A 26,804-nucleotide genomic window follows, 5' to 3' on the forward strand; every position below is an offset into this window, starting at 1 on the left:
TGTGAACATTGGCACGATCACACAGCAGATTTGATCTGCCATATCCACCCCCCACCCCTAGATTTAAAGTGTGTGTTCACATGTGCACATTTGCCCCCCCACACACACAACTTGCCCGTCCATGATTTGTCATGGGACGGGCTGGGACTGGATTAAACAGCCATTGGGGTCTGCCTGATAGCAGATCTCCAAAGCGCGTGCATGGCGCATTTCCCAGCAATCTGAATGGCTGGGGTGCACAATGCATGCACCACACATGCACAAGAGCAGTATAAATGCTCTTTCTGTACGTGTGCAGCCCATGCCTCTCCTGGCAGCAGTGTGGGGCTGTGAGATTGCCGCACTGCGCCTCAAAGAGCACCGACTTTTTCAAAGCTGGGAGACTGCGGTGGCAAATTCATAATAATAATAATAATAACTTTTTATTTGTATCCCACCCTCCCCACAAGCAGGCTCAGGGCGGCTCACAACATGTGAATACAGTATACAATAAAACCATGTGCAATCAATTATAAATTCATATACAATTTTGATATAAAATCATCCTTAAAATCATTAAAATTACATTCAATTTAAGATTATGGTGCTATAATTAAGATCTTTCATAAAATCCAGTGATTAAAACATAAAACATAGAACATATCCAACAGGACTTCTTGGCTCGGTTTAGGTGAAGGCTATTTTAAAGAGGTGGGTCTTACAGGCCCTGCGGAATTGATCTAAGCATCGCAGGGCCCGTACCTCCTCCGGGAGTTGGTTCCACAGTAGGGGGGCCGCTACAGAGAAGGCCCGATCCCGGGTGGACTTCAATCTGGCCTCCTTTGGCCCAGGGATATTCAGCTGGTTCTTTCCAGCTGACCTCAGCGCTCTCTGGGGTTCATGCAGGGAGAGACGGTCCCTCAAGTAGACAGGTCCTGATTATCTGATCATGTCCATTGTCTTTCAGCTGTCTTTTGGTAAAAAGCTGGCTCAGAGGAGTCTGCTTATGTGCGCGCATGGTGGGACTTAAAAAAAAATTCTGCTGTGGGTCTGTGGTTGCCGATGCGAGCTTTCCGCCACGGGCCTGCTACGCTGTGATGGATAGGCGGCAGCACAAAATCAAGTGGTTTTTCAAAACGTGGGATGCTGCCACGGCAGTCTCCCGGTCTGATTGCACTTCGCCGTTGAAGAATCTCCCATTAAATCCCCGCTAAAAACAAACACATATGGAGTTCGTGTACATCTGTTCCAGTCTCCACAGCCAGTAGGCATTTTCCAAATGTGGATTCACCCAGAGGCGTCACTAGGGTGGGTTGCACCCTGGGGTGTAACTGATTCAAGTCACACACCCCCATTGGGCATCACCCCTTTTGGAGGGCTGCGTCACCCCCTCCGCACACAACCCCGCCCACTTCACATGGGCCCTCCCTCATCCACCCTCTGGTCACATGACCAGCCCCCGTAATCCAAGATACCAGTTTTGCAGCATTTAAGTTTCCCCCACTCACCCACACGCTTTTAGCTGAGCCGGCGGCAGCGCGGCCCCAGTTTAAGAATCCCGGCCAGCCCACACACAGCAGCAGCGTTCTAGTCCCAGGGCCAGCCCCTTCCTGTTGGGGGGGGGGGTCATGGGTCAGTGCCTGGGGCCAATGAGAATGCTCTGGGGGAGGGCCGATGGCCCCCTTGGCCCCGCCCTAGTGACGCCGCTGGATTCACCATTGGTAAGAGAAAAAAATTATAACCAGCCTTTTGTCCATGTAAGTTTCTTATCTTCATATATTTTTAAAAAAGCTTTCTGCGAATGAGTCACAAAAAATTAATTCCTAAAGTCTGTTAAGCTTTATAGCCTCAAGAAAAAAGAGCACAAGTTATTTCACCACAAATAACTTATTTTTTCATAGAAGAAAATCTTTGTCAACAATGTTAATTAGGTCCTTTGAAGTTAAAAGGATGAGGGTCTGTGCCTCTCGATGTCCTCTCCAGACTTCACCTCAGTTGATGAGCAACGTTGTTTTCTGGGTCTCTGGTGCTCAGAACTCTCTGGCAGCTGCAGAAGTCTTTGCCTCTGCTGCTTGCTTTTGAGGAGCTGCTGCGTTATAAGCACACGTGGTTAATCTCTTGCTCTCCCTTTGATCCGGGGAAAAGATGTGCTGGAACTTGCCCTCCAGCTGATAATTTTCTGCTTAGTTTTTGTCTCCGCTTTTGTGGGGATGTCCAGCTGCCACTGTATGGCTGTGAGAGCTGGACCATAAGGAAGGCCGAGCACAGAAGAATAGATGCTTTTGAGCTGTGGTGCTAGAGAAGAATCTTGAGAGTCCCTTGGATTGCAAGAAGATCAAATCAGTCAGTCTGAAGGGAAGTCAACCCAGACTGTTCCCTGGAAGGTCAGATGCTGAAGCTGAAGCTCAAATCCTTTTGGCCACCCAATGAAAAGGGAGCATTCACTGGAGAAGACCCTGATGCTGGGAAAGACAGAAGGCAAAAGAAGGGGACAGCAAAAGTTGAGATGACGACAGCATTACTGATGTAACCAACACAAATTTGAGCAGACTTCGGAGGATGGTGGAAGACAGGAGGGCCTGGCGTGACTTTGTCCGAAGAGTCGAACTCAACTGTGCAACCGAACAACCACCAACTGCCACGCCTTCTCACTGAAAGTCTCATTTGTAGCCCATTTTGAAACAGCTACAGCAGTTTGTTTGAGTTCAGTTCAAGGTGCCGCCCATGGCCTTTAAAGCCCTTCATGATAAATGTTCCCTCTAAGCTGCAGAGTCTTGTGAGCAAAAATTCTACTTTGTGAGCAACTGGCATTCAAGTTGTGAGCTGCTGCATCGATTATTGTTCTCTGGGGTCCTCCTTCCTGAGAGCTAAGACAAAAAATGTATGAAATGGAGGTTAAAAATCTGTGAGCTAGCTCACCCTAACTCACCTTAGAGGGAACACTGTTCACAAAGTGGGCCCCATATATTTGGGCTGTCTCTTTTTGGGTGTTCCTGTGCTCCAAATCCGGTTCTCGGGCAGCCCATCTGTTGGCTCTCCCACCACTTAGGGTGGCCTGTATGGGGTCGACCAGAGGCGCCCCCCCCGCCCCCGGGCCTTTTCCACTGCGCCTCTGGTCCTGCGGAGGTTGGGTTGGTGGTGGATGGGCTTCTTGGAGATCTTCAGGAGAAACTGCAAGGCCTGCCTGTTTGCCCGGGCTTTAGAGGGCGGTCAAAGTGGCAGCCATCTTTTAACGTGGGGAGGGGGGAAGGGATTTGGGGTTTGCTGTTTTATTTTTGGTTCTTACTGAAAACAGTTGAACTATTATTGTAAGTCACCCTGAACCACAAAGACAGGCAGGATAGAAATGTTTTAATAAGCAGTCAGACTTTGTCTGGTGTCTCCATCACTGCCCTGAGGTGGCGGATTCCACAGTAGCTCTCTGGCTGGCAGGCATCTTATTTGTGTCTGAGGGCCAGATGTGGTATGTGTAGAAAAGATGCAGTGGGGGCCTGAGTGAGGTTTCTTTTCTTCTCCCCCAGGGACAAGGCGCTCTCCAGGATATCGACCAGCTGTCTCTCTTTAAGCCACTCTGCAAATTCTGTGCTACGGTGAAGACCGTGCGGGAGATCATCCCTGTGCTGAGGGAGGCCATTGCCGTCGCTCAGAGCGACACGCCAGGTATGCCGCCGGCTCGCAGCAAGGCTCCTCCGCTTGTCCCGGGATAGGTGAGCAGCAAGACAGAAGCTGCTGCAGCCCACAAAATGGCTGTGTCCTTCCCTGCTACTTTCTCTCTCATTGATGGTGGAGAAGGTGGAAGTCAAAGCTTTGGGGCACTGTTGTAAAGCCGCCACAAAGAACACATCACACAGAGGGGCTTTTGTGCCTGTGCAGAGCTTTGGTTTGGAAAACGTCTACAGCTAGCTTTTAATCATGAAAATTCCTGCCCCCCCCCCCCCCCCTTTTGCATTCCCAGCTCCACAGGCCCGAGGGAGGAGTTGCATCATCCCACTCAGTTCTTTTATCGACTGTAGCAGCAGTGCTTGTGAACGCTGGCTTCAGGGACTTGTTTTTCTTATGCATGCACACAGTCATTCCGCCCCCCCCCCCCCTTCTTCTCAAGCATTCCAGTCATTCTATTAGAGTACGAGTTCTTGAAGGTCAAAGCTCTCTTCAGATACTTGATGAAGGAGCTGGGCATGTTTAGGCTGACAGGTGTTATGATCACCATCTTCAAGTACTTTAAGGGCTGTCACATAGAGGATAGGGTGGAATTGTTTTCTGTGGCACCAGAATGTAGGACCAGAACCAATGGGTTGAAATTAAATCAGAAGAGTTTCTGGCTCAACATTAGGAAGACCTTCCTGAGCGGGTTCTCAGTGGAACAGGCTTCCTCGGGAGGTGGTGGGCTCTCTTTCCTTGGCAGTTTTACGCAGAGGCTAGATGGCCATCTGACAGCAATGCTGATTCTGTGAATTAGGCGGATCATGAGAAGGAAGGTGGGAAGTGCTTAGTTCTTGTGACCCTTTCTTACATGCCCAAGGAAATGCTGTTTGCTACTGTGGGGCCAGGCAGCAATTTTTCTCCAAGCCAGATTGGCCAGGGATCCTGGGGGGCATCTTTTGGGCATGGAGCAATTGTCACTTAGAATCAGAGAGTTGGAAGGGACCTCCAGGGTCATCTAGTCCAACCCCCTTCACAATGCAGGAAACCCACAAATACCTCCCCTAAATTCACAGGATCTTCATTGCTGTCAGTAAGTAAGTAAGTAAAATTTTATTTGTATCCCGCCCTCCCCGCCTAGGCAGGCTCAGGGCGGCTAACAACATTTCGTACATATACAATAATAAATAAAAACATTAGATTTAACAGTAAGAACTTTATTTAAAAACCAGTTGATGTATTTAAAAATTCATAATTTGAATTGATCTGGCAGCAATGATGGCATTCTGACGCTAGTTTCTGCCAGTTTAAACAAATTCCATGATGACATAGGTCCTTAAAACAGGACCGTGTTGGCGGGTCCTTAGCTGACAACAATTCAGCAGTCGATGTATGCTCGTTTAAAGAGGACAATCTTGCAGGCCCTGCGGAACTGATCAAGGTTCCGCAGGGCCCGCACCTCCTCAGGGAGCTGATTCCATAGGGCAGGGGCCGCGATTGAAAAGGCCCGTGCTCTGGTATTCTGAAACTTGATCTCTTTCGGCCCAGGGATAGTCATTTTATTTTTTCCAGCTGACCTCAGTGCCCTCTGGGGTTCATATGGGGAGAGACGGTCCCTCAGGTAGGCCGGTCCTCGGCCATACAAGGCTTTAAAGGTAATGACCAACACTTTGTACTGGACCCGGTATGTAATTGGCAGCCAGTGCAGTCCACGCAGCCCCGGCTGCATGTGCTCCCATTTTGGGAGTCCCAACAACAGCCTGGCTGCCGCGTTCTGCACCAGCTGCAACTTCCGGGTCCGGCACAAAGGTAGCCCCAAGTAGAGGGCATTACAGTAGTCCAATCTTGAGGTGACCGTTGCATGGATCACTGTTGCGAGGTCACGGCGCTCTAGGAAAGGGGCCAACTGCCTTGCCTGCCTCAGATGGAAGAATGCTGACTTGGCAGTGGCTGCTATCTGGGCTTCCATTGATAATGAAGGCTCCAGTAAAACCCCCAAATCTTTACCTGGCGCGCTGATTTCAATAGTGCGCTGTCGAAGGCCGGGAGAGCTATTTCCCCTCCCAGGTCGCCGCGACTCACACAAAGGACCTCTGTCTTCACTGGGTTCAACCTCAGCCCACTCAGTCTGAGCCACGTCGCAACAGCCTGTAAGGCCTGGTCCAAATTCCCTGGGGCGGAGTCGGGCCGTCCATCCATTAGTAGATAGAGCTGGGTGTCATCTGCATATTGATGGCAACCCAGCCCAAACCTCCGGGCAATCTGGGCAAGGGGGCGCATATAAATGTTAAACAACATTGGGGAGAGAACTGCTCCCTGAGGCACACCACAATCTAGTGTGTGTTTCTGGGATCATCCCCAATAGCCACCCTTGTCCCCGACCTGAGAGGAAGGAGGAGAGCCATTGCAAGGCCAACCCTCCAACCCCAATGTCAGTTGGCCATCTAGCCTCCATTTAAAAACCTCCCAAGGAAGGAGAGCCCACCACCTCCCGAGGAAGCCTGTTCCACTGAGGAACCACTCTAACAGTCAGGAAGTTCTTCCTGATGTTGAGCTGGAAACTCTTCTGATTTAATTTCAACCTGTTGGTTCTGGTCCTGCCTTCTGGGGCCACAGAAAACAATTCCACACCACCCTCTACATGATAGCCCTTCAAGTATTTGAAGATGGTGATCCTATCACTTCTCAGCCACCTCCTCTCCAGGCTAAACATCCTCAGCCCCTTCAACCTTTCCTCATAGGACTTGGTCTCCAGACCCCTCACCATCTTCGTCACCCTCCTCTGGACCCGTTCCAGCTTATCTATATCCTTCTTAAAATGTGGTGTCCAAAACTGAACACAATACTCCAGGTGAATACTACACTTGAGGGGGGGGAGTATTTATGAAGTTCCTGCATTGTGCAGGGGGTTGGAGGTCCCTTCTAACTCTGATTCTATAAAGGCTGTTTATCAACCTTTACATCTGAGTACAAATGAGATAATTGTGAGTTCAGTTCTTCAAAGTAAGACCAGCAAATGAGGCAGGAGACCGTGACAGGAAGCCTTCACAGAGTACCTTTAATTGAAAATAAGGAATAGTTTTCTTTTATTAGGCAAGACATTAGAAAATACATACATGTGAGAATTAAGCCTGTAGCTACTGTAAACAAATGCCGCAGCTCGTATGATATGGTTAAGCTCCTAACATTGCTTAACCATATCATAGTAAGTATTTTCTAAAGCAAGATAAGAGGCCCAAACTTAACTCTTAATTTCCATTCAAAGTCAGATCCCCCCAGCAAGCTGGGTACTCATTTTACTGACCTCGGAAGGATGGAAGGCTGAGTCAACCTTGAGCCAGCTACCTGAACCCTGCTTCCGCCTGGATCGAACTCAGGTCATGAGCAGTGAACTGGAGTGCAGTGCCACCCTGCGCCACGAGGCTCTCTTTCCGTTCGGTTGCAGCTTCCCAAATTTATCCGTTTGGTAGTAGAAGACTGAAAAGTACTAGTACAGAGTGATACTCTTTGGTCTCTCCTCTGTCACCCAAGGTTTTTCTTTATAACTTTTTGTTTATTCAGATTTTAACTATGCAAACATATATCTGACAAACAAGCAAATAATTCCAAGCATATCTTAATCTTCCAGAACTTCTTAAAACATATATATATATATTTAAAAAATGAATCCTATCAATGAAAGGCAAAGTCTAAATACTTTTTCGATAAAGCACATACCACCTTTTATACCACCACCTGTTATATACTGAAAAAAAGAAATGCAGTTCTCAACATTTGATTGCTTCAGGGTGTTTTCCGCTATTAAGAGTTGCATAGCTAGTTCATAAAAGTAAGACGATAGCTTGCTACTAAATGGGTAATATGAGAATGTTAGCATCCAGTGGCACCTTTAAGACCAACAAACAATAAATTTTATTTATGTATGTATTGGTCTTAAATATGCCACTGGGTTCTAATTTGTTCTGTTGCTTTAGACCAACATGACTGCCCAGCTGGGCAGTATGAGGACTCTGGTCTGACAAAAGGAGGAAGACGAGCCTCTAAGAACATAAGAGCAGCCATGTTGGATCAGTGGCCCGTCCAGCCCAACACTCTGTGTCACAGAAGAACATAAGAGAAGCCCTGTTGCATCAGGCCAACGGCCCATCCAGTCCAACACTGTGTCACATAAGAACATAAGAGAAGCCCTGTTGGATCAGGCCAATAGCCCGTCCAGCCCAACACTCTGTGTCACATAAGAACATAAGAGAAGTATGGCCACCTTCAAGAGGGGTTTAGATAAAAATATGGAGCACAGGTCCATCGGTGGCTATTAGCCACAGTGTATGTGTGTATATAACATTTTTTGCCACTGTGTGACACAGAGGGTTGGACTTGATGGGCCGTTGGCCTGATCCAACATGGCTTCTCTTATGTTCTTAGAAGCCATGTTGGATCAGGCCAATAGCCCATCCAGCCCAACACTCTGTGTCACACAGTGGTCAAAAAATCCAGGTGCCATCAGGCCAGGACACTAGAAACCCTCCCACTGTTGCCCCCCCCCCCCAGCACCAAGAATACAGAGCATCACTGCCTCAGACAGAGTTCCAATGATAAGCTGTGGCTAATAGCCACTGCTGGACCTCTGCTCCATATTTTTATCCAATCCCCTCTTGAAGCTGGCTATGCTTGTAGCCGCCACCACCTCCGCGGAATAACGGTAGCAAATGCTAAGTGCAAAAACGCCCTCTGTGTCACATAAGAACATAAGAGAAGCCATGTTAGATCAGGCCAATGGCCCATCCAGTCCAACACTCTGTATCACACAGTGGCCAAAAAATTGATATATATATATATATATATATATATATTATATACACACACACACACACACACACTGTGGCTAATAGCCACTGATGGACCTCTGTTCCATATTTTTATCCAATCTCCTCTTGAAGGTGGCTATGCTTGTAGCCGCCACCACCTCCTGTGACAGTGAATTCCACATGTTAATCACCCTTTGGGTGAAGAAGGACTTCCTTCTATCCATTCTAACCTGACTGCTCAGCCATTTCATTGATTGCCCACGAGTTCTCGTATTGTGGGAAAGGGAGAAAAGGGCTTCATTCTCTACCTTCTCTGTCCCATGCATAATTTTGTAAATCTCTATCGCATCATCTCTCATCAGAATGGCCATGGAAATTATGCAAGAGGGGACTAATTAAGGAATCCCGCACTTTAACATAGAAAACAAAATAAAGCAACATACAGGCTACTGATTCCAGCTTTCTATCTCTGCATAAGTAGAATCTTCCATGATAAGGGACATTTGCAGATCTCCCCAGGAGAGCTGATGGGAGGACATTAAATTGTGCAAGCAAAGAAACTTGATATAATTGAAGGGGGAAGTAAGATGTGACAAGTAAGCTGCTGGGACCTCATGATCGGGAGCGCTACCTGACGAATCAGGTGTGTACTTCAAATGTGTGAAGAGACCCTGGCTGCTGTCTTGCAGGCCCTGTCTTTGTGGAGTTCCCTTTGGACGTCTTGTACCCCTATCATCTGGTCAAGAAGGAGATTTTGAAAGCGGAGGCTCCCAAGGGCTTGGTGGGAAAACTTGTGAACTGGTGAGTCAGCAAAGTTGTTATTGGATGTGTTGTTCTGGGAGGGGGGCGGGCCCAGCAGTCAGTGATCTTCTTTCCTTATTTTCGTTTGTCGTCCACCTTTCTCACTGGGACTCAAGGCAGATTTTTAAAAGGTCAAGGTAGTCCGCTGTGCGAGCACCAGCTCGTTACCGACCCATGGGATGACATCACATCGCAACGTTTTCTTGGCAGACTTTTTGTTACAGGGTGGTTTGCCATTGCCTTCCCCAGCTGGGTAGTCATTTGACCGACCTCAGAAGGATGGAAGGCTGAGTCAACCTTGGGTCGGCTACCTGAACCCAGCTTCTGCCGGGATCAAACTCAGATTGTGAGCAGAGCTTGGACTGCCTTGAGCACTCTGCGCTCAAGGCAGATAACAGGCATGATAGAACCATTCAGTCAAATCAGTAAGCTGATTGGGAAAGGATAGCATTTGAAGGACAGCAATATTTGAGTCGAACAGCAAGAGTTCCTGGTAAAAGCGACTTGATGCAGTGAGGCTGGGATTGAAGGACAAAAAAATAAATCGCAGTATCCCCAATAGAGGTCACCTCGCAAGCTGATCTGTTACATCACAGCTTTATTCTTCTGAAAGAATGCCCTCCGAGATAATTCTGTCTTCCTCATGTTGCAAATCGATTAAAGTGTGGGGGTCTTCCTAAATGTCTTGGACTCTCTCCCCTGTAATGTGAGAGTCACCACAAAGAATGGTGCCCATTTTACCTGGCTGCAGAGTGCTCAGGTGAACAAAAGTGCCACCGTGGAATATAGCAAGAGGGTTGGCTGTGCAGTCACATGAGTCCAGTGCCACAAAGGGTTTTGTGAGTCATAGTTAAAACAAATTGAGCCCGATACACTATAGAGTTTTTGCAGAATGGTAAAGTGATATGCAGATTCTTCAAGTTTGGCACCTGATAGCAGCTGCAACCTGTCATTCTGTACTAACTGTAATTTCTGAGAAGTCTTTAAGGGCAGTTCCACGTAGAGTACATTACAGTAGTCTAGCCTTGAGACTGCCTCTCCCCATATGAACCCCCCTCCAGGCTCTGAGGTCTGCTGCTCAGCATCTTCTCAAAGTCCCTGGTTCTAAGGACACCTGGCTGGCTTCAACAAGGCCCAGGGCCTTTTCGGTCTGGGCTCCTAGCAGGTGGAATGAGCTCTCGCTGGAGATCCGGGCCCTGTGGGACTTACCAAGGTTTCACAGGGCCTGTAAGACAGAGCTCTTCCACCAGGCTTTTAATTAATCCAGCAGGCATCCTTTGAAAGTCACCACTTTCCCCAACATTTCACCATTTTGGTGTTATGTTGTTAGCCATCAGCCACATGCTGTTTACTGCCTGTGTCTGTAAGATTGTTTCCTGCGTTGCTCCTGTTTTGTAATGTCTGTTTTTATGATATTATTTTAACTCTGTTGTTTTATTGTGGTAAGCTGCCCTGAGGCCGCTTGCGGGATAGGGTGGGATATAAATCTAAAAAAAATAAACTAAAATTAAAACAGTAACATGGGTGTATGTAGCTAGGCCAGCCATGTTCAAAGTAGATTGTCTTCTGAGCTGAGTGGAGTTGGTAGAGCATCCTTTTTGCAGCTGCAGCAGCTTGCTTCTCTAACAATAAGGCTCGACTGAGATGAATCACCCTTCCTCTCTTAACAGAGCCAGTGGGGAAAAGTTGGACCTTTCAAAATGGGCCTCAGCCTGTCCAGTTGACATTAGCTCTGTTCTGTCAGGCTTTGGTTTCAGCTTCAGGTATTTAGCTGCAACTGTCAGACGTTGGTTCCGTAGTGTCACCAGGTGATTTGATGGCACCCTATTCAAAAACCAATAACATCTCTGGAGGGTTTCACGTAGCATAGGAGATAAGATAGAACCTTGTGCAACCCCATAAGGCCAATCCCACATTTCGGAAAATTCATCCCTTGCAGCAACCTTCTGAATTCAGGGCACCTCCAGATTGGACTACTGTAATTTGCTTAACACTGGCCTATCCTTGAGACTGACCCAGAAACTGCAGCTGGTTGAGAATGTGGGTGTGGGGTGCGGGTCCTGATGGGAACATCACGGACAGCACATATTCAACCTGTGCTCCGTCAACTGCACTGGTTCCAGTGAACATATGAACATATGAAGCTGCCTTATACTGAATCAGACCTTTGGTCCATCAAAGTCAGTATTGCCTTCTCAGACTGGCAGCGGCTCTCCAGGGTCTCAAGCTGAGGTTTTTCACACCTATTTGCATGGACCTTTTTTTGGAGATGCCAGGGATTGAACCTGGGACCTTCTGCTTTCCAAGCAGATGCTCTACCACTGAACCACCGTCCCTCCCCTTAGTGTTCCCTCTAAGCTGAGTTAGCATGAGCTAGCTCACAGATTTTTAGACTCCAGCTCACAGATTTTTGTCTTAGCTCAGGAAGGATGACCCCAGAGCACAATAGTTTATGTAGCAGCTCACAAAATAGAATTTTTGCTCACAAGACTCTGCAGCTTATAGGGAACATTGACTGGATCCCAGTGGAGAGCCAGTTTGGTGTAGTGGTTAAGTGTGCGGACTCTTATCTGGGAGAATAGGGTTTGATTCCCCACTCCTCCACTTGCACCTGCTAGCATGGCCTTGGGTCAGCCAGAGCTCTGGCAGAGGTTGTCCTGGAAAGGGCAGCTGCTGTGAGAGCCCTCTCCAGCCCCACCCACCTCACAGGGTGTCTGTTGTGGGGGAGGAAGGGAGAGGAGATTGTAGGCCGCTCTGAGACTCTGTCCTTGAAAGGGCAGCTGCTGTGAGAGTCCTCTCCAGCCCCACCCACCTCACAGGGTGTCTGTTGTGGGGGAGGAAGGGAAAGGAGATTGTGAGCCTTTCTGAGACTCTGTCCTTGAAAGCGCAGCTGCTGTGAGAGCCCTCTCCAGCCCCACCCACCTCACAGGGTGTCTGTTGTGGGGGAGGAAGGTAAAGGAGATTGTGAGCTCCTCTGAGACTTTTCGGAGTGGAGGGCAGGATATAAATCAAATATCTTCATCTACCTCACAGGGTGTCTGCTGTGGGGGAGGAAGGTAAAGGAGATTGTGAGCCGCTCTGGGAGTGGAGGGCGGGATATAAATCCAATATCTTCTTCTTCTGAGTCAGGTTCAAAGTTTTGGCATTGACCTTCAAGGCCTTAAGGGGTCCGGGACCCACATCTCTTTGTGACCGCCTTCTCTGATATGTTCTCTGAAAAGTTTTAGGCTCTGCAGAGAACAAGACGCTTATCCTTTGTTCTCAGTCAAATCTGTCTTATTGTACTGTGTGTGTGTGGGGGGGGGGATTTTTGCTTAGAGATTGCAGCATTCTGTCCTTTTCTACCAACGTCCATAAACATCCAGACTTCTGAGTGATTAGTAAACACTCATTTTGTAGCAGTAAAAAAAGAGCAAAGAGTCCAATAGCACCTCAAAGGCTAACCTTTTTTTTGTGCAGGGTGTGAGCTTTCGTCATGAAGAACTGTGACTCACAAAAGCTACGCATTTTGTTAGTTTTTAAGGCGCTACTGGACTCTCGCTCTTTTCTATTGATACAGACGGACTGTGGTACAGAGAGACTAACATGGCTGCTCGTATTTTAGGCGGCAAAACAGAAGCTGAGGTTCCATGTCTTCTCCACTGTGGACTTTGTTCTCCTGTGCATTACTACTATGTTAGTTTCTTGGTTTCATTGGCCGCGGCCTCTTTCCTCCCTCACCTAGGTATCTGCAAAACTACCTGGCGAACCTGTTTTCTGGGGCTTGGGAGGTGAGGGACATTTCACCTCTGGCCGTAAGGATGCCACGTGCCACAAAGGGACAGGTGAGACTTCCTAGAGAAGGCATCGAGAGGGAAGCCCAGCATGTCCAAAACCCTGCTGAGCTCAACTGGCAAAATTAGGATGGGAAACAGAGAGCATAATCCTGCCCCCCAGCTCATTGGTCATTTCATGCCTCCTATAGAGAAGGAGAAGGCACTGCTTCCTCTGTGGCTGAAACTGTGAAGTTCAGCCAGTTATTGACTCAACAAATCCATGCTCATGTGATATGATTAGGATTTATTGAAGTCAGATAGGAAAGTTAACCTTCTGCTAGAAAGCCATTGCCAGGAATAAACCAGCAAGTAACTTGATTCCAATTATAAACAGCAAAAAGTGCAGGCCAACGTCATCCCCACCCCCTGGGTCCATCAGTTCCATAGAGGCTGGTATTTCAAGGCGTGAGGCATCTTCCAAGGCTTCCCGCTTCCAAGTTTACAGTTGCATTCCCCAGCCAAACGGGCCCGTTGCTAGAACAAATAGATAAGCATATATGAACATATGAAGCTGCCTTCAACTGAATCAGACCCTGGGTCCATCAAAGTCAGTATCGTCTACTCAGACTGGCAGCGGCTCTCCAGGGTCTCTCAAGCTGAGGTTTTTCACACCTATTTGCCTGGACCCTTTTTTAGTGGAGATGCCGGGGATTGAACCTGGGACCTTCCGCTTAACAAGCAGATGCTCTACCACTGAGCCACAGTCCCTCCCCTGCAAGCTCATTACAGCAGTGATCTGTAGATAACAAGGTCTCTGTTCTCCTGCACCCACTTAACAAGGTATGGTTACATGCCAGCACTAGAGAAATGCAACTGAACATAGAAAAGAAAGCAAGTATGGCAGACTCAGCCTGGCAGAATCATGCACTGTTCTCCCTGTTGCCTCCCAGCATCCTCTGCCCACAAAAATGAGCCAATGTTTCCTCCGTTCTTGGAAGCTGCCCCCCGTGCATCATGGGAACCGCATGTTGATGGAGGCTATGAATGAACTACAGCTGGGGTGGGTGTGCGGAGGTTGAGCCCTGGCCTCCTTAGCCTGATTGGGTCAGATCTCCAAAACTAAGCAGGTGGGCCCTGGGTTAGCCTTTAGATGGGAGACCCCCAAGGAAGTCCTGGGTCACAATGCGGAGGCAGGCCATGGCGGACCACCGCTGGAAGCCTCTTGCCGTAAGTCAGCTGATGCTTGTTGGCACTTTCCGCTGCCACCACCACTGATGCTGGAAAGGACTCAAGACTTGGCATTTTACTGCTCTGTTGACTTACTGTAAAGAAAACTTACAAGAAGAAGAAGACGACGACTGCAGATTTATACCCCGCCCTTCTCTCTGAATCAGAGACTCATAGTGGTTGACAGTCTCCTATATCTTCTTCCCCCACAACAGACACCCTGCGAGGTGGGTGGGGCTGAGAGGGCTCTCACAGGAAGCTGCCCTTTCAAGGACAATTCCTGCGAGAGCTCTGGCTGACCCAAGGCCATTCCAGCAGCCACAAGTGGAGGAGTGGGGAATCAAACCCAGTTCTCCCAGATAAGAGAGCTCTGGCTGACCCAAGGCCATTCCAGCAGCCGCAAGTGGAGGAGTGGGGAATCAAACCCAGTTCTCCCAGATAAAAGAGCTCTGGCTGACCCAAGGCCATTCCAGCAGATGTAAGTAGAGGAGTGAGGAATCAAACTCAGATAAGAGAGCTCTGGCTGACCCAAGGCCATTCCAGCAGCTGCAAGTAGAGGAGTGGGGGAATCAAACCCGGTTCTCCCAGATAAGAGAGCTCTGGCTGACCCAAGGCCATTCCAGCAGCTGCAAGTAGAGGAGTGGGGGAATCAAACCCGATTCTCCCAGATAAGAGAGCTCTGGCTGACCCAAGGCCATTCCAGCAACTGCAAGTGGAGGAGTGGGGAATTAACCCGCATGGAGGCAGCTTCCAAGAATGAAGGAACCCAGATTTGTAGTATTGCATTTTTTATCTTAATTATTGCGTTTATTTTTGCTGGTCGTTGACCAGTGCTGGTCGTTGATATGCCAAGTGGAGGTGATTCAGCTGCAATTTTGTCATTTTCCCACACGCAATACCAAATTTCGCTTGGTTTAAGCTGGTCAGTTGTTCATTGTAGGCTAGTTGAACGTGTCACTGCATGTTAATTGTGCAGCGTCTTTGGTTTCCCTTCCCTTGATGTTAAGAGAATTCTAATTCGGGGATCCCCAGAGGATCAGAGCCACCCCCATCCCAACACAGGGTGGCTGTTGAAGAGGCAGGGCCCATCCCAGCGTGGCCCTCACCTAGCTTCGTTCACTTCACAGGTGCAGCAGTGTGTGGAGCTTATCAGCCGAGCCAAGAAGCCCGTCATCCTCCTCGGCAGCCAGGTGACTTTGCCTCCAACGCCTGTAGAGGAACTCAGGTGAGGTGTGCTCCGGGGCCCAGCCTGCAAAGGTGGCCTTCTGTAGAGATCCCGTCAGCATCTTGGCATTTGGAATTCAACGAGGCTTTGTGGTAGGCTGTGTCAGGACCTCGAGTCAAGGAATAACAGTCCAAAAGTTCAGCAGTTTATTCCATAAGCATCATAAGGCAGTATTCCATCTTTGCTAAGACTGATGTCTTCGCCCAGAGGCTCTCCTTTTAACCCCTCGCCCCAGCCGTTACAATTTGAGTGCAAACGCGGCAAAAGCAAAGCGGAAACCAGGGGTTTGGCGGGGCCTCTTCCACCCCCCCAGCTTAGAGTCCAGGTGTCTAATCTGTACTTCCCTAGTGTTTGATCTTGGAGACGGCTGAGACAGCTTGCCTATGCAGTTCCCATAACAAGCGAGGAGGGGGATGAGCTAAGCAGGAATGCACTGAGGCAAAATGGTTACCTCATAAAAGCATGGCAAGAGGAATACGTCACTGCTTACGAGAGAGGGAGTCTTAAAATGGGTAGCCAGAGCAAGAAGAGAACCAAGGGAGCCTTGGGGGTGGGGAGTGTGGGGTCCGTATTAGTGCAGAGGGGCAGCTGTGGGTGACGAGCCAGAGGGGCCTCTGCCGGTGCGGACGGATCCTCTTGTGTCCTCAGAGCCTCTGTGCTTTCCTTGCAGAGCTGCTCTAGAAGAGCTGGGGATTCCGTGCTTCTTGGGCGGCATGGCCCGCGGCATGCTGGGAAAGAATAGCCCCCTGCACATCCGTCAGAATCGCAAAGAGGCACTCAAGGAGGCAGATGTGGTCATCCTCGCAGGTAACTGAGAGCCTTGAGCGGAATTTTATTTACTTATTTCATTTGTTTATTAAAAACCTCTCTCCTCCTTTGTGGCGTTCAAGGTGTCTTATAAGGTGAATAAAATTGTTAAACCCCTCCCCCCCAATGATGGAAACAATGTAAATAAAAGAACAGTGTTTAAAAAAACCCCACAACAGGCCACAATTTAAAAACTCCTATTAGGACTATCAATAAAAACCCCCACTAAATCAGTAAAAAAAAAGGTAAAGTCCCCTGTGCAAGCACCAGTCGTTTCCAACTCCGGGGTGACATTGCTTTCACGGTGTTTTCACGGCAGACTTTTTATGGGTGGTTTGCCATTGCCTTCCCCAGTCATCTATGCTTTCCCCCCAGCAAGGAAAGGAAAGGAAAGGTCCCCTGTGCAAGCACCAGTCGTTTCCAACTCCGGGGTGACGTTGCTTTCATAGTGTTTTCACAGCAGACTTTTTATGGGGTGGTTTGCCATTGCCTTCCCCAGTCATTTACGCTTTCCCCCCAGCAAGGAAAGGAAAGGTCCCCTGTGCAAGCACTGGTTGTTTCCAACTCCGGGGTGACATTGCTTTCACGGTGTTTTCACGGCAGACTTTTTATGGGGTGGTTTGCCATTGCCTTCCCCAGTCATCTACGCTTTCCCCCCAGCAAGGAAAGGAAAGGTCCCCTGTGCAAGCACTGGTCGTTTCCAACTCCGGGGTGACATTGCTTTCACAGTGTTTTCACGGCAGACTTTTTATGAGGTGGTTTGCCATTGCCTTCCCCAGTCATTTACGCTTTCCCCCCAGCAAGGAAAGGAAAGGTCCCCTGTGCAAGCACTGGTCATTTCCAACTCTGGGGTGACGTTGCTTTCACAGTGTTTTCACGGCAGACTTTTTATGAGGTGGTTTGCCATTGCTTTCCTCAGTCATCTATACTTTCCCCCCAGCAATCTGGGGACTCATTTGACCGACCTCGGAAGGATGGAAGGCTGAGTCAACCCCGAGCTGGCTACCTGAACCAGCTTCCACCGGGATCGAGCTCAGGTCGTGAGCAGAGCTTAGGACTGCAGTACTGCAGCTTTCCCACTCTGCGCCACGGGGCTGCTCTAAATCAGTCAAAGGCAGCCCTAAATAAGTACAAAGTCTGAGTCTAGTGGAACCTTTGAGACCCACGAAGCTCTGGAATAAAATGGCTGGTCTCCAGGATTCAGACTTTGTTCTGCTGCTTCATGGCCACCCACCTGAATCTGTAGTCCTCAATAAAATCGTCTTTAGCTGCCTCCTGAAGATGAAAAGTGAGAGGGGGAGGCAAACCTCCACGGCGAGGTTGTTCCATAACCAGGGCTGTCTCTTGTGTGCCCAACAGATGAACTTCTTTGTTGGGACAGGCGGGAAAAGGGGCCTTTCTGGAAGGATTGGAGATACCGGGGAAGGTGTTTAGAAAAGGGCGACTAGTCACAGAGGCGTCTACAATACAGCAGTTCGCCTGTTCTGTCAAGTCTCCAAATTCAATAACGAGTCGTTGAAACAAAGTAGCTAGTTTATTGATAAGGATGTACTTGGTTAAGTTCAAATTGAAAGACTAAAGTCCATACAGTAAAGGCAAGCATTTAAGGTACACTTCAAAGGGATTCTTTAGGGAGGGGCACTATGCGGGGCACATTCACACATTGATGTTACCATTTCATTCTCAGGCCTGCTTTGGCCTTGAGTGTCTCTTGGCTCCAACCTCCCCCGACACACAGCCTGAGAAGGCTCAGATAAAGTATTCTCATTCCCATTTCAAAGCAGGACTACATAACAAAGGAGGGGGTTTAGGGAAAAGTTCAGCTAGCAGCATTGTCATACATTATGGCTTTACCCAGAAGGCTTTTTGCCTGAGCCAGAGTTGGACACAGGCTTGACCAGAGTTTTACAGAGACTTGACATGTTCTTCCTGTAAACTCTTTCCTGCAGGGACTGTCTGCGATTTCCGCCTCTCTTTTGGGCGTGTCCTGAGCAGGCGTAGCAAAGTCATTGCTGTCAACAGAGACCGGGCGCAGCTGCTGAAGAACTCACATTTGTTCTGGAAACCCCACTTGGCCATTAGAGGTAAGTTCCCCACCGGGATCTCTGACGTGGGAACTGCGGGGTTTGGAAGAGCGGGACTGCCGGGGGGGCGACAACAGTGAGGCCGGTGGGTACAGAGGAGAAAGCTGCGCCTCCACTTCTCGGTGCGGATTTGTGTGCTTCAGGCTTGTGGAATTTCTTTCCTACAGGGGATGCGGGCTCCTTCCTGGTGCAGTTGAACAAAGGGCTGAAGGGATACTCCTGCCCTCAGGAGTGGGTACAGGGCCTGAAGGAGATGGATCGGGTGAAGGAGAAAATAAACAGGTCAGAAACGGCGCAGATTTTTACGTTACAATGGTCCCAGCCCCTAGAGCAGGGGTGGGGAACATCTGGCCCGAGGGCCATTTACGGCCCTTGAAATCGCTTGATCCGGCCCTTGGGGATACTGGGCTGAGCTGAGCCACATAGTGGCCTCCGTGGGGCCCGGCTGGCTGGCAAGGATTGTAGGGCCCAGATGCGCTTTGCAGCAGCTTCCCTGGCTGGCAGGGATCGCAGGGCCCAGCCACGCTGCACAGAAGCCTCCCTGGGGCTGGCTGGCCGGCCGGGATCACTGTGGGGCCTGGAAAAAGGCTAATATGCTAATGTTAGGGGATGTGGTATAATATGCCAATGAGTTCCTGCTGGGGTTTTTCTACAAAAAAAGCCCTGGACCTAGGCATTTGCTAGGGCAGCGGGCTCTGTGTGTGTGTGCGCGCCAAATTAGGTTCTCCCCACATGACTTCAAAGAGAAAAAAAGTAGAAAAACAATTATATGCATTACTTTTGCCGGCCTGAATTGTTCTCCACTGTTCTTTAAGTTGATAATTTTGTATGGCCCGCAAATGATATTATAAATATCCAAATGGCCCTTGGCAGAAAAAAGGTTCCCCACCCCTGCCCTTGAGGCAGATGCATCCAGACCTTGAAGTTCCTAACTAACACCGATGGCTGTTCCTGTCGGAGAAATGGGAAGATGGGTGGGTGGGCAACATTGTGGTCGCTAGCAGTCCTCTGCCCTCCTTGTGAGCCTCGATGGCCTTTTGGATGAGGGATGAGCAGATTGGCAGACATCTGGAACGCAGGTGGAGGAAAGCTTGCAGCTCTTGTCTGGAGTGTATAAATTGTACTTGTTCTGTGGCCAATGTTCCCTCTAAGCCGTGGAGTCTTGTGAGCAGAAATTCTAGTTTGTGAGCTAGTTTGTGGGTCCCTTTTTTGTAGAAAAAGTCCAGCCGGAATATATATAATTTTTTTGGCCACTGTGTGACACAGAGTGTTGGACTGGATGGGCCGTTGGCCTGATCCAACATGGCTTCTCTTATGTTCTTATGTGACACAGAGTGTTGGACTGGATGGGCCATTGGCCTGATCCAATATGGCTTCTCTTATGTTCTTATGTGACACAGAGTGTTGGACTGGATGGGCCACTGGCCTGATCCAACAGGGCTTCTCTTATGTTCTTCTGTGACACAGAGTGTTGGACTGGATGGGCCATTGGCCTGATCCAATATGGCTTCTCTTATGTTCTTATGTGACACAGAGTGTTGGACTGGAGGGGCCACTGGCCTGATCCAACAGGGCTTCTCTTATGTTCTTCTGTGACACAGAGTGTTGGACTGGATGGGCCATTGGCCTGATCCAATATGGCTTCTCTTATGTTCTTATGTGACACAGAGTGTTGGACTGGATGGGCCACTGGCCTGATCTGACATGGCTTCTCTTATGTTCTTATGTGACAGAGTTTTGGACTGGATGGGCCATTGGCCTGATCCAACATGGCTTCTCTTATGTTCTTATGTGACACAGAGTGTTGGACTGGATGGGCCATTGGCCTGATCCAATATGGCTTCTCTTATGTTCTTGTGTGACACAGAGTGTTGGACTGGATGGGCCACTGGCCTGATCCAACAGGGCTTCTCTTATGTTCTTCTGTGACACAGAGTGTTGGACTGGATGGGCCATTGGCCTGATCCAATATGGCTTCTCTTATGTTCTTATGTGACACAGAGTGTTGGACTGGAGGGGCCACTGGCCTGATCCAACAGGGCTTCTCTTATGTTCTTCTGTGACACAGAGTGTTGGACTGGATGGGCCATTGGCCTGATCCAATATGGCTTCTCTTATGTTCTTATGTGACACAGAGTGTTGGACTGGAGGGGCCACTGGCCTGATCCGACATGGCTTCTCTTATGTTCTTATGTGACACAGAGTGTTGGACTGGAGGGGCCACTGGCCTGATCCGACATGGCTTCTCTTATGTTCTTATGTGACACAGAGTGTTGGACTGGAGGGGCCACTGGCCTGATCCGACATGGCTTCTCTTATGTTCTTATGTGACACAGAGTGTTGGACTGGAGGGGCCACTGGCCTGATCCGACATGGCTTCTCTTATGTTCTTATGTAACGCAGAGTGTTGGAATGGAGGGGCCACTGGCCTGATCCAACAGGGCTTCTCTTATGTTCTTATGTGACACAGAGTGTTGGACTGGAGGGGCCACTGGCCTGTTCCAACAGGGCTTCTCATGTTCTTCTGTGACACAGAGTGTTGGACTGGAGGGGCCACTGGCCTGATCCAACATGGCTTCTCTTATGTTCTTATGTGACACAGAGTGTTGGACTGGAGGGGCCACTGGCCTGATCCGACATGGCTTCTCTTATGTTCTTATGTGACACAGTGTTGGACTGGAGGGGCCACTGGCCTGATCCAACAGGGCTTCTTATGTTCTTATGTGACACAGAGTGTTGGAATGGAGGGGCCACTGGCCTGATCCGACATGGCTTCTCTTATGTTCTTATGTGACACGGAGTGTTGGACTGGAGGGGCCACTGGCCTGATCCGACATGGCTTCTCTTATGTTCTTATGTGACACAGTGTTGGACTGGAGGGGCCACTGGCCTGATCCAACAGGGCTTCTCTTATGTGACACAGAGTGTTGGAATGGAGGGGCCACTGGCCTGATCCAACAGGGCTTCTCTTATGTTCTTATGTGACACAGAGTGTTGGACTAGATGGGCCACTGGCCTGATCCAGCATGGCTTCTCTTATGTTCTTATGTGACACAGTGTTGGACTGGAGGGGCCACTGGCCTGATCCAACAGGGCTTCTCTTATGTTCTTATGTGACACAGTGTTGGACTGGAGGGGCCACTGGCCTGATCCAACAGGGCTTCTCTTATGTTCTTATGTGACACAGTGTTGGACTGGAGGGGCCACTGGCCTGATCCAACAGGGCTTCTCTTATGTTCTTATGTGACACAGAGTGTTGGAATGGATGGGCCACTGGCCTGATCCAACAGGGCTTCTCTTATGTTCTTATGTGACACAGAGTGTTGGACTGGAGGGGCCATTGGCCTGATCCAACAGGGCTTCTCTTATGTTCTTCTGTGACACAGAGTGTTGGAATGGATGGGCCATTGGCCTGATCCAACAGGGCTTCTCTTATGTTCTTCTGTGACACAGAGTGTTGGACTGGATGGGCCATTGGCCTGATCCAACAGGGCTTCTCTTATGTTCTTATGTGACACAGTGTTGGACTGGAGGGGCCACTGGCCTGATCCAACAGGGCTTCTCTTATGTTCTTATGTGACACAGTGTTGGACTGGAGGGGCCACTGGCCTGATCCAACAGGGCTTCTCTTATGTTCTTATGTGACACAGTGTTGGACTGGAGGGGCCACTGGCCTGATCCAACAGGGCTTCTCTTATGTTCTTAAATGACACAGAATGTTGGACTGGATGGGCCACTGGCCTGATCCAATATGGCTTCTCTTATGTTCTTATGTGACACAGAGTGTTGGACTGGATGGGCCATTGGCCTGATCCAACATGGCTTCTCTTATGTTCTTATGTGACACAGAGTGTTGGACTGGATGGGCCATTGGCCTGATCCAACATGGCTTCTCTTATGTTCTTATGTGGCACAGAGTGTTGGACTGGAGGGGCCACTGGCCTGATCCAACATGAGTTCTCTTATGTTCTTATGTGACACAGAGCGTTGGACTGGATGGGCCACTGGCCTGATCCAAGAGGGCTTCTCTTATGTTCTTATGTGACACAGAGTGTTGGACTGGATGGGCCATTGGCCTGATCCAACATGGCTTCTCTTATGCTCTTATGTGACTCAGAGTGTTGGACTGGATGGGCCATTGGCCTGATCCAACATGGCTTCTCTTATGTTCTTATGTGACACAGAGTGTTGGACTGGATGGGCCATTGGCCTGATCCAACATGGCTTCTCTTATGCTCTTATGTGACTCAGAGTGTTGGACTGGATGGGCCATTGGCCTGATCCAACATGGCTTCTCTTATGTTCTTATGTGACACAGAGTTTTGGACTGGATGGGCCATTGGCCTGATCCAACATGGCTTCTCTTATGTTCTTATGTGACACAGAGTGTTGGACTGGAGGGGCCACTGGCCTGATCCAACATGGCTTCTCTTATGTTCTTCTGTGACGCAGAGTGTTGGACTGGAGGGGCCACTGGCCTGATGCAACAGGGCTTCTCTTATGTTCTTCTGTGACACAGAGTGTTGGACTGGATGGGCCATTGGCCTGATCCAATATGGCTTCTCTTATGTTCTTATGTGACACAGAGTGTTGGACTGGAGGGGCCACTGGCCTGATCCAACAGGGCTTCTCTTATGTTCTTCTGTGACACAGAGTGTTGGACTGGATGGGCCATTGGCCTGATCCAATATGGCTTCTCTTATGTTCTTATGTGACACAGAGTGTTGGACTGGATGGGCCACTGGCCTGATCTGACATGGCTTCTCTTATGTTCTTATGTGACAGAGTTTTGGACTGGATGGGCCATTGGCCTGATCCAACATGGCTTCTCTTATGTTCTTATGTGACACAGAGTGTTGGACTGGATGGGCCATTGGCCTGATCCAATATGGCTTCTCTTATGTTCTTGTGTGACACAGAGTGTTGGACTGGATGGGCCACTGGCCTGATCCAACAGGGCTTCTCTTATGTTCTTCTGTGACACAGAGTGTTGGACTGGATGGGCCATTGGCCTGATCCAATATGGCTTCTCTTATGTTCTTATGTGACACAGAGTGTTGGACTGGAGGGGCCACTGGCCTGATCCAACAGGGCTTCTCTTATGTTCTTCTGTGACACAGAGTGTTGGACTGGATGGGCCATTGGCCTGATCCAATATGGCTTCTCTTATGTTCTTATGTGACACAGAGTGTTGGACTGGAGGGGCCACTGGCCTGATCCGACATGGCTTCTCTTATGTTCTTATGTGACACAGAGTGTTGGACTGGAGGGGCCACTGGCCTGATCCGACATGGCTTCTCTTATGTTCTTATGTGACACAGAGTGTTGGACTGGAGGGGCCACTGGCCTGATCCGACATGGCTTCTCTTATGTTCTTATGTGACACAGAGTGTTGGACTGGAGGGGCCACTGGCCTGATCCGACATGGCTTCTCTTATGTTCTTATGTGACGCAGAGTGTTGGAATGGAGGGGCCACTGGCCTGATCCAACAGGGCTTCTCTTATGTTCTTATGTGACACAGAGTGTTGGACTGGAGGGGCCACTGGCCTGTTCCAACAGGGCTTCTCATGTTCTTCTGTGACACAGAGTGTTGGACTGGAGGGGCCACTGGCCTGATCCAACATGGCTTCTCTTATGTTCTTATGTGACACAGAGTGTTGGACTGGAGGGGCCACTGGCCTGATCCGACATGGCTTCTCTTATGTTCTTATGTGACACAGTGTTGGACTGGAGGGGCCACTGGCCTGATCCAACAGGGCTTCTTATGTTCTTATGTGACACAGAGTGTTGGACTGGAGGGGCCACTGGCCTGATCCGACATGGCTTCTCTTATGTTCTTATGTGACACAGAGTGTTGGACTGGAGGGGCCACTGGCCTGATCCGACATGGCTTCTCTTATGTTCTTATGTGACACAGTGTTGGACTGGAGGGGCCACTGGCCTGATCCAACAGGGCTTCTCTTATGTTCTTATGTGACACAGAGTGTTGGAATGGAGGGGCCACTGGCCTGATCCAACAGGGCTTCTCTTATGTTCTTATGTGACACAGAGTGTTGGACTAGATGGGCCACTGGCCTGATCCAGCATGGCTTCTCTTATGTTCTTATGTGACACAGTGTTGGACTGGAGGGGCCACTGGCCTGATCCAACAGGGCTTCTCTTATGTTCTTATGTGACACAGTGTTGGACTGGAGGGGCCACTGGCCTGATCCAACAGGGCTTCTCTTATGTTCTTATGTGACACAGTGTTGGACTGGAGGGGCCACTGGCCTGATCCAACAGGGCTTCTCTTATGTTCTTATGTGACACAGAGTGTTGGAATGGATGGGCCACTGGCCTGATCCAACAGGGCTTCTCTTATGTTCTTATGTGACACAGAGTGTTGGACTGGAGGGGCCATTGGCCTGATCCAACAGGGCTTCTCTTATGTTCTTCTGTGACACAGAGTGTTGGAATGGATGGGCCATTGGCCTGATCCAACAGGGCTTCTCTTATGTTCTTCTGTGACACAGAGTGTTGGACTGGATGGGCCATTGGCCTGATCCAACAGGGCTTCTCTTATGTTCTTATGTGACACAGTGTTGGACTGGAGGGGCCACTGGCCTGATCCAACAGGGCTTCTCTTATGTTCTTATGTGACACAGTGTTGGACTGGAGGGGCCACTGGCCTGATCCAACAGGGCTTCTCTTATGTTCTTATGTGACACAGTGTTGGACTGGAGGGGCCACTGGCCTGATCCAACAGGGCTTCTCTTATGTTCTTAAATGACACAGAATGTTGGACTGGATGGGCCACTGGCCTGATCCAATATGGCTTCTCTTATGTTCTTATGTGACACAGAGTGTTGGACTGGATGGGCCATTGGCCTGATCCAACATGGCTTCTCTTATGTTCTTATGTGACACAGAGTGTTGGACTGGATGGGCCATTGGCCTGATCCAACATGGCTTCTCTTATGTTCTTATGTGGCACAGAGTGTTGGACTGGAGGGGCCACTGGCCTGATCCAACATGAGTTCTCTTATGTTCTTATGTGACACAGAGCGTTGGACTGGATGGGCCACTGGCCTGATCCAAGAGGGCTTCTCTTATGTTCTTATGTGACACAGAGTGTTGGACTGGATGGGCCATTGGCCTGATCCAACATGGCTTCTCTTATGCTCTTATGTGACTCAGAGTGTTGGACTGGATGGGCCATTGGCCTGATCCAACATGGCTTCTCTTATGTTCTTATGTGACACAGAGTGTTGGACTGGATGGGCCATTGGCCTGATCCAACATGGCTTCTCTTATGCTCTTATGTGACTCAGAGTGTTGGACTGGATGGGCCATTGGCCTGATCCAACATGGCTTCTCTTATGTTCTTATGTGACACAGAGTTTTGGACTGGATGGGCCATTGGCCTGATCCAACATGGCTTCTCTTATGTTCTTATGTGACAGAGTGTTGGACTGGAGGGGCCACTGGCCTGATCCAACATGGCTTCTCTTATGTTCTTCTGTGACGCAGAGTGTTGGACTGGAGGGGCCACTGGCCTGATGCAACAGGGCTTCTCTTATGTTCTTACGTGACACAGAGTGTTGGACTGGAGGGGCCATTGGCCTGATCCAACATGGCTTCTCTTATGTTCTTATGTGACGCAGAGTGTTGGACTGGAGGGGCCACTGGCCTGATCCAACATGGCTTCTCTTATGTTCTTATGTGACACAGAGTGTTGGACTGGAGGGGCCACTGGCCTGATCCAACAGGGCTTCTCTTATGTTCTTCTGTGACACAGAGTGTTGGACTGGATGGGCCACTGGTCTGATCCAACATGGCTTCTCTTATGTTCTTATGTGACACAGAGTGCTGGACTGGATGGGCCACTGGCCTGATCCAACATGGCTTCTCTTATGTTCTTATGTGACACAGAGTGTTGGACTGGATGGGCCACTGGTCTGATCCAACATGGCTTCTCTTATGTTCTTATGTGACACAGAGTGCTGGACTGGATGGGCCACTGGCCTGATCCAACATGGCTTCTCTTATGTTCTTATGTGACACAGAGTGTTGGACTGGATGGGCCATTGGCCTGATCCAACATGGCTTCTCTTATGTTCTTATGTGACACAGAGTGTTGGACTGGATGGGCCATTGGCCTGATCCAACATGGCTTCTCTTATGTTCTTATGTGACACAGAGTGTTGGACTGGATGGGCCACTGGTCTGATCCAACATGGCTTCTCTTATGTTCTTATGTGACACAGAGTGCTGGACTGGATGGGCCACTGGTCTGATCCAACATGGCTTCTCTTATGTTCTTATGTGACGCAGAGTGTTGGACTGGATGGGCCACTGGCCTGATCCAACATGGCTTCTCTTATGTTCTTATGTGACACAGAGTGCTGGACTGGATGGGCCACTGGTCTGATCCAACATGGCTTCTCTTATGTTCTTATGTGACACAGAGTGCTGGACTGGATGGGCCACTGGTCTGAT

General features: G+C 49.3%; 1 protein-coding gene and 1 non-coding gene across 2 annotated transcripts in view; one reads left to right on the forward strand and one right to left on the reverse strand.

Moving 5' to 3' along the window:
• ILVBL (ilvB acetolactate synthase like) overlaps window positions 1-26,804 on the forward strand; it is a 70,645-nt gene that overhangs the window by 16,553 nt on the left and 27,288 nt on the right. Inside the window, exons 5-11 of the mRNA XM_060236746.1 lie at window positions 3,501-3,639; window positions 9,116-9,227; window positions 12,952-13,051; window positions 15,337-15,434; window positions 16,105-16,241; window positions 18,191-18,325; window positions 18,493-18,607. Coding sequence (XP_060092729.1) covers window positions 3,501-3,639; window positions 9,116-9,227; window positions 12,952-13,051; window positions 15,337-15,434; window positions 16,105-16,241; window positions 18,191-18,325; window positions 18,493-18,607 — 836 coding nt within the window. The remainder of the gene's footprint in view (window positions 1-3,500; window positions 3,640-9,115; window positions 9,228-12,951; window positions 13,052-15,336; window positions 15,435-16,104; window positions 16,242-18,190; window positions 18,326-18,492; window positions 18,608-26,804) is intronic.
• On the reverse strand, window positions 13,679-13,753 carry TRNAN-GUU (transfer RNA asparagine (anticodon GUU)). Its single transcript has one exon. It is a non-coding gene; the product is annotated as a tRNA-Asn (tRNA).

Source organism: Heteronotia binoei, chromosome 4, assembly GCF_032191835.1.
Source record: "Heteronotia binoei isolate CCM8104 ecotype False Entrance Well chromosome 4, APGP_CSIRO_Hbin_v1, whole genome shotgun sequence".
Lineage (NCBI taxonomy): Eukaryota > Metazoa > Chordata > Lepidosauria > Squamata > Gekkonidae > Heteronotia > Heteronotia binoei.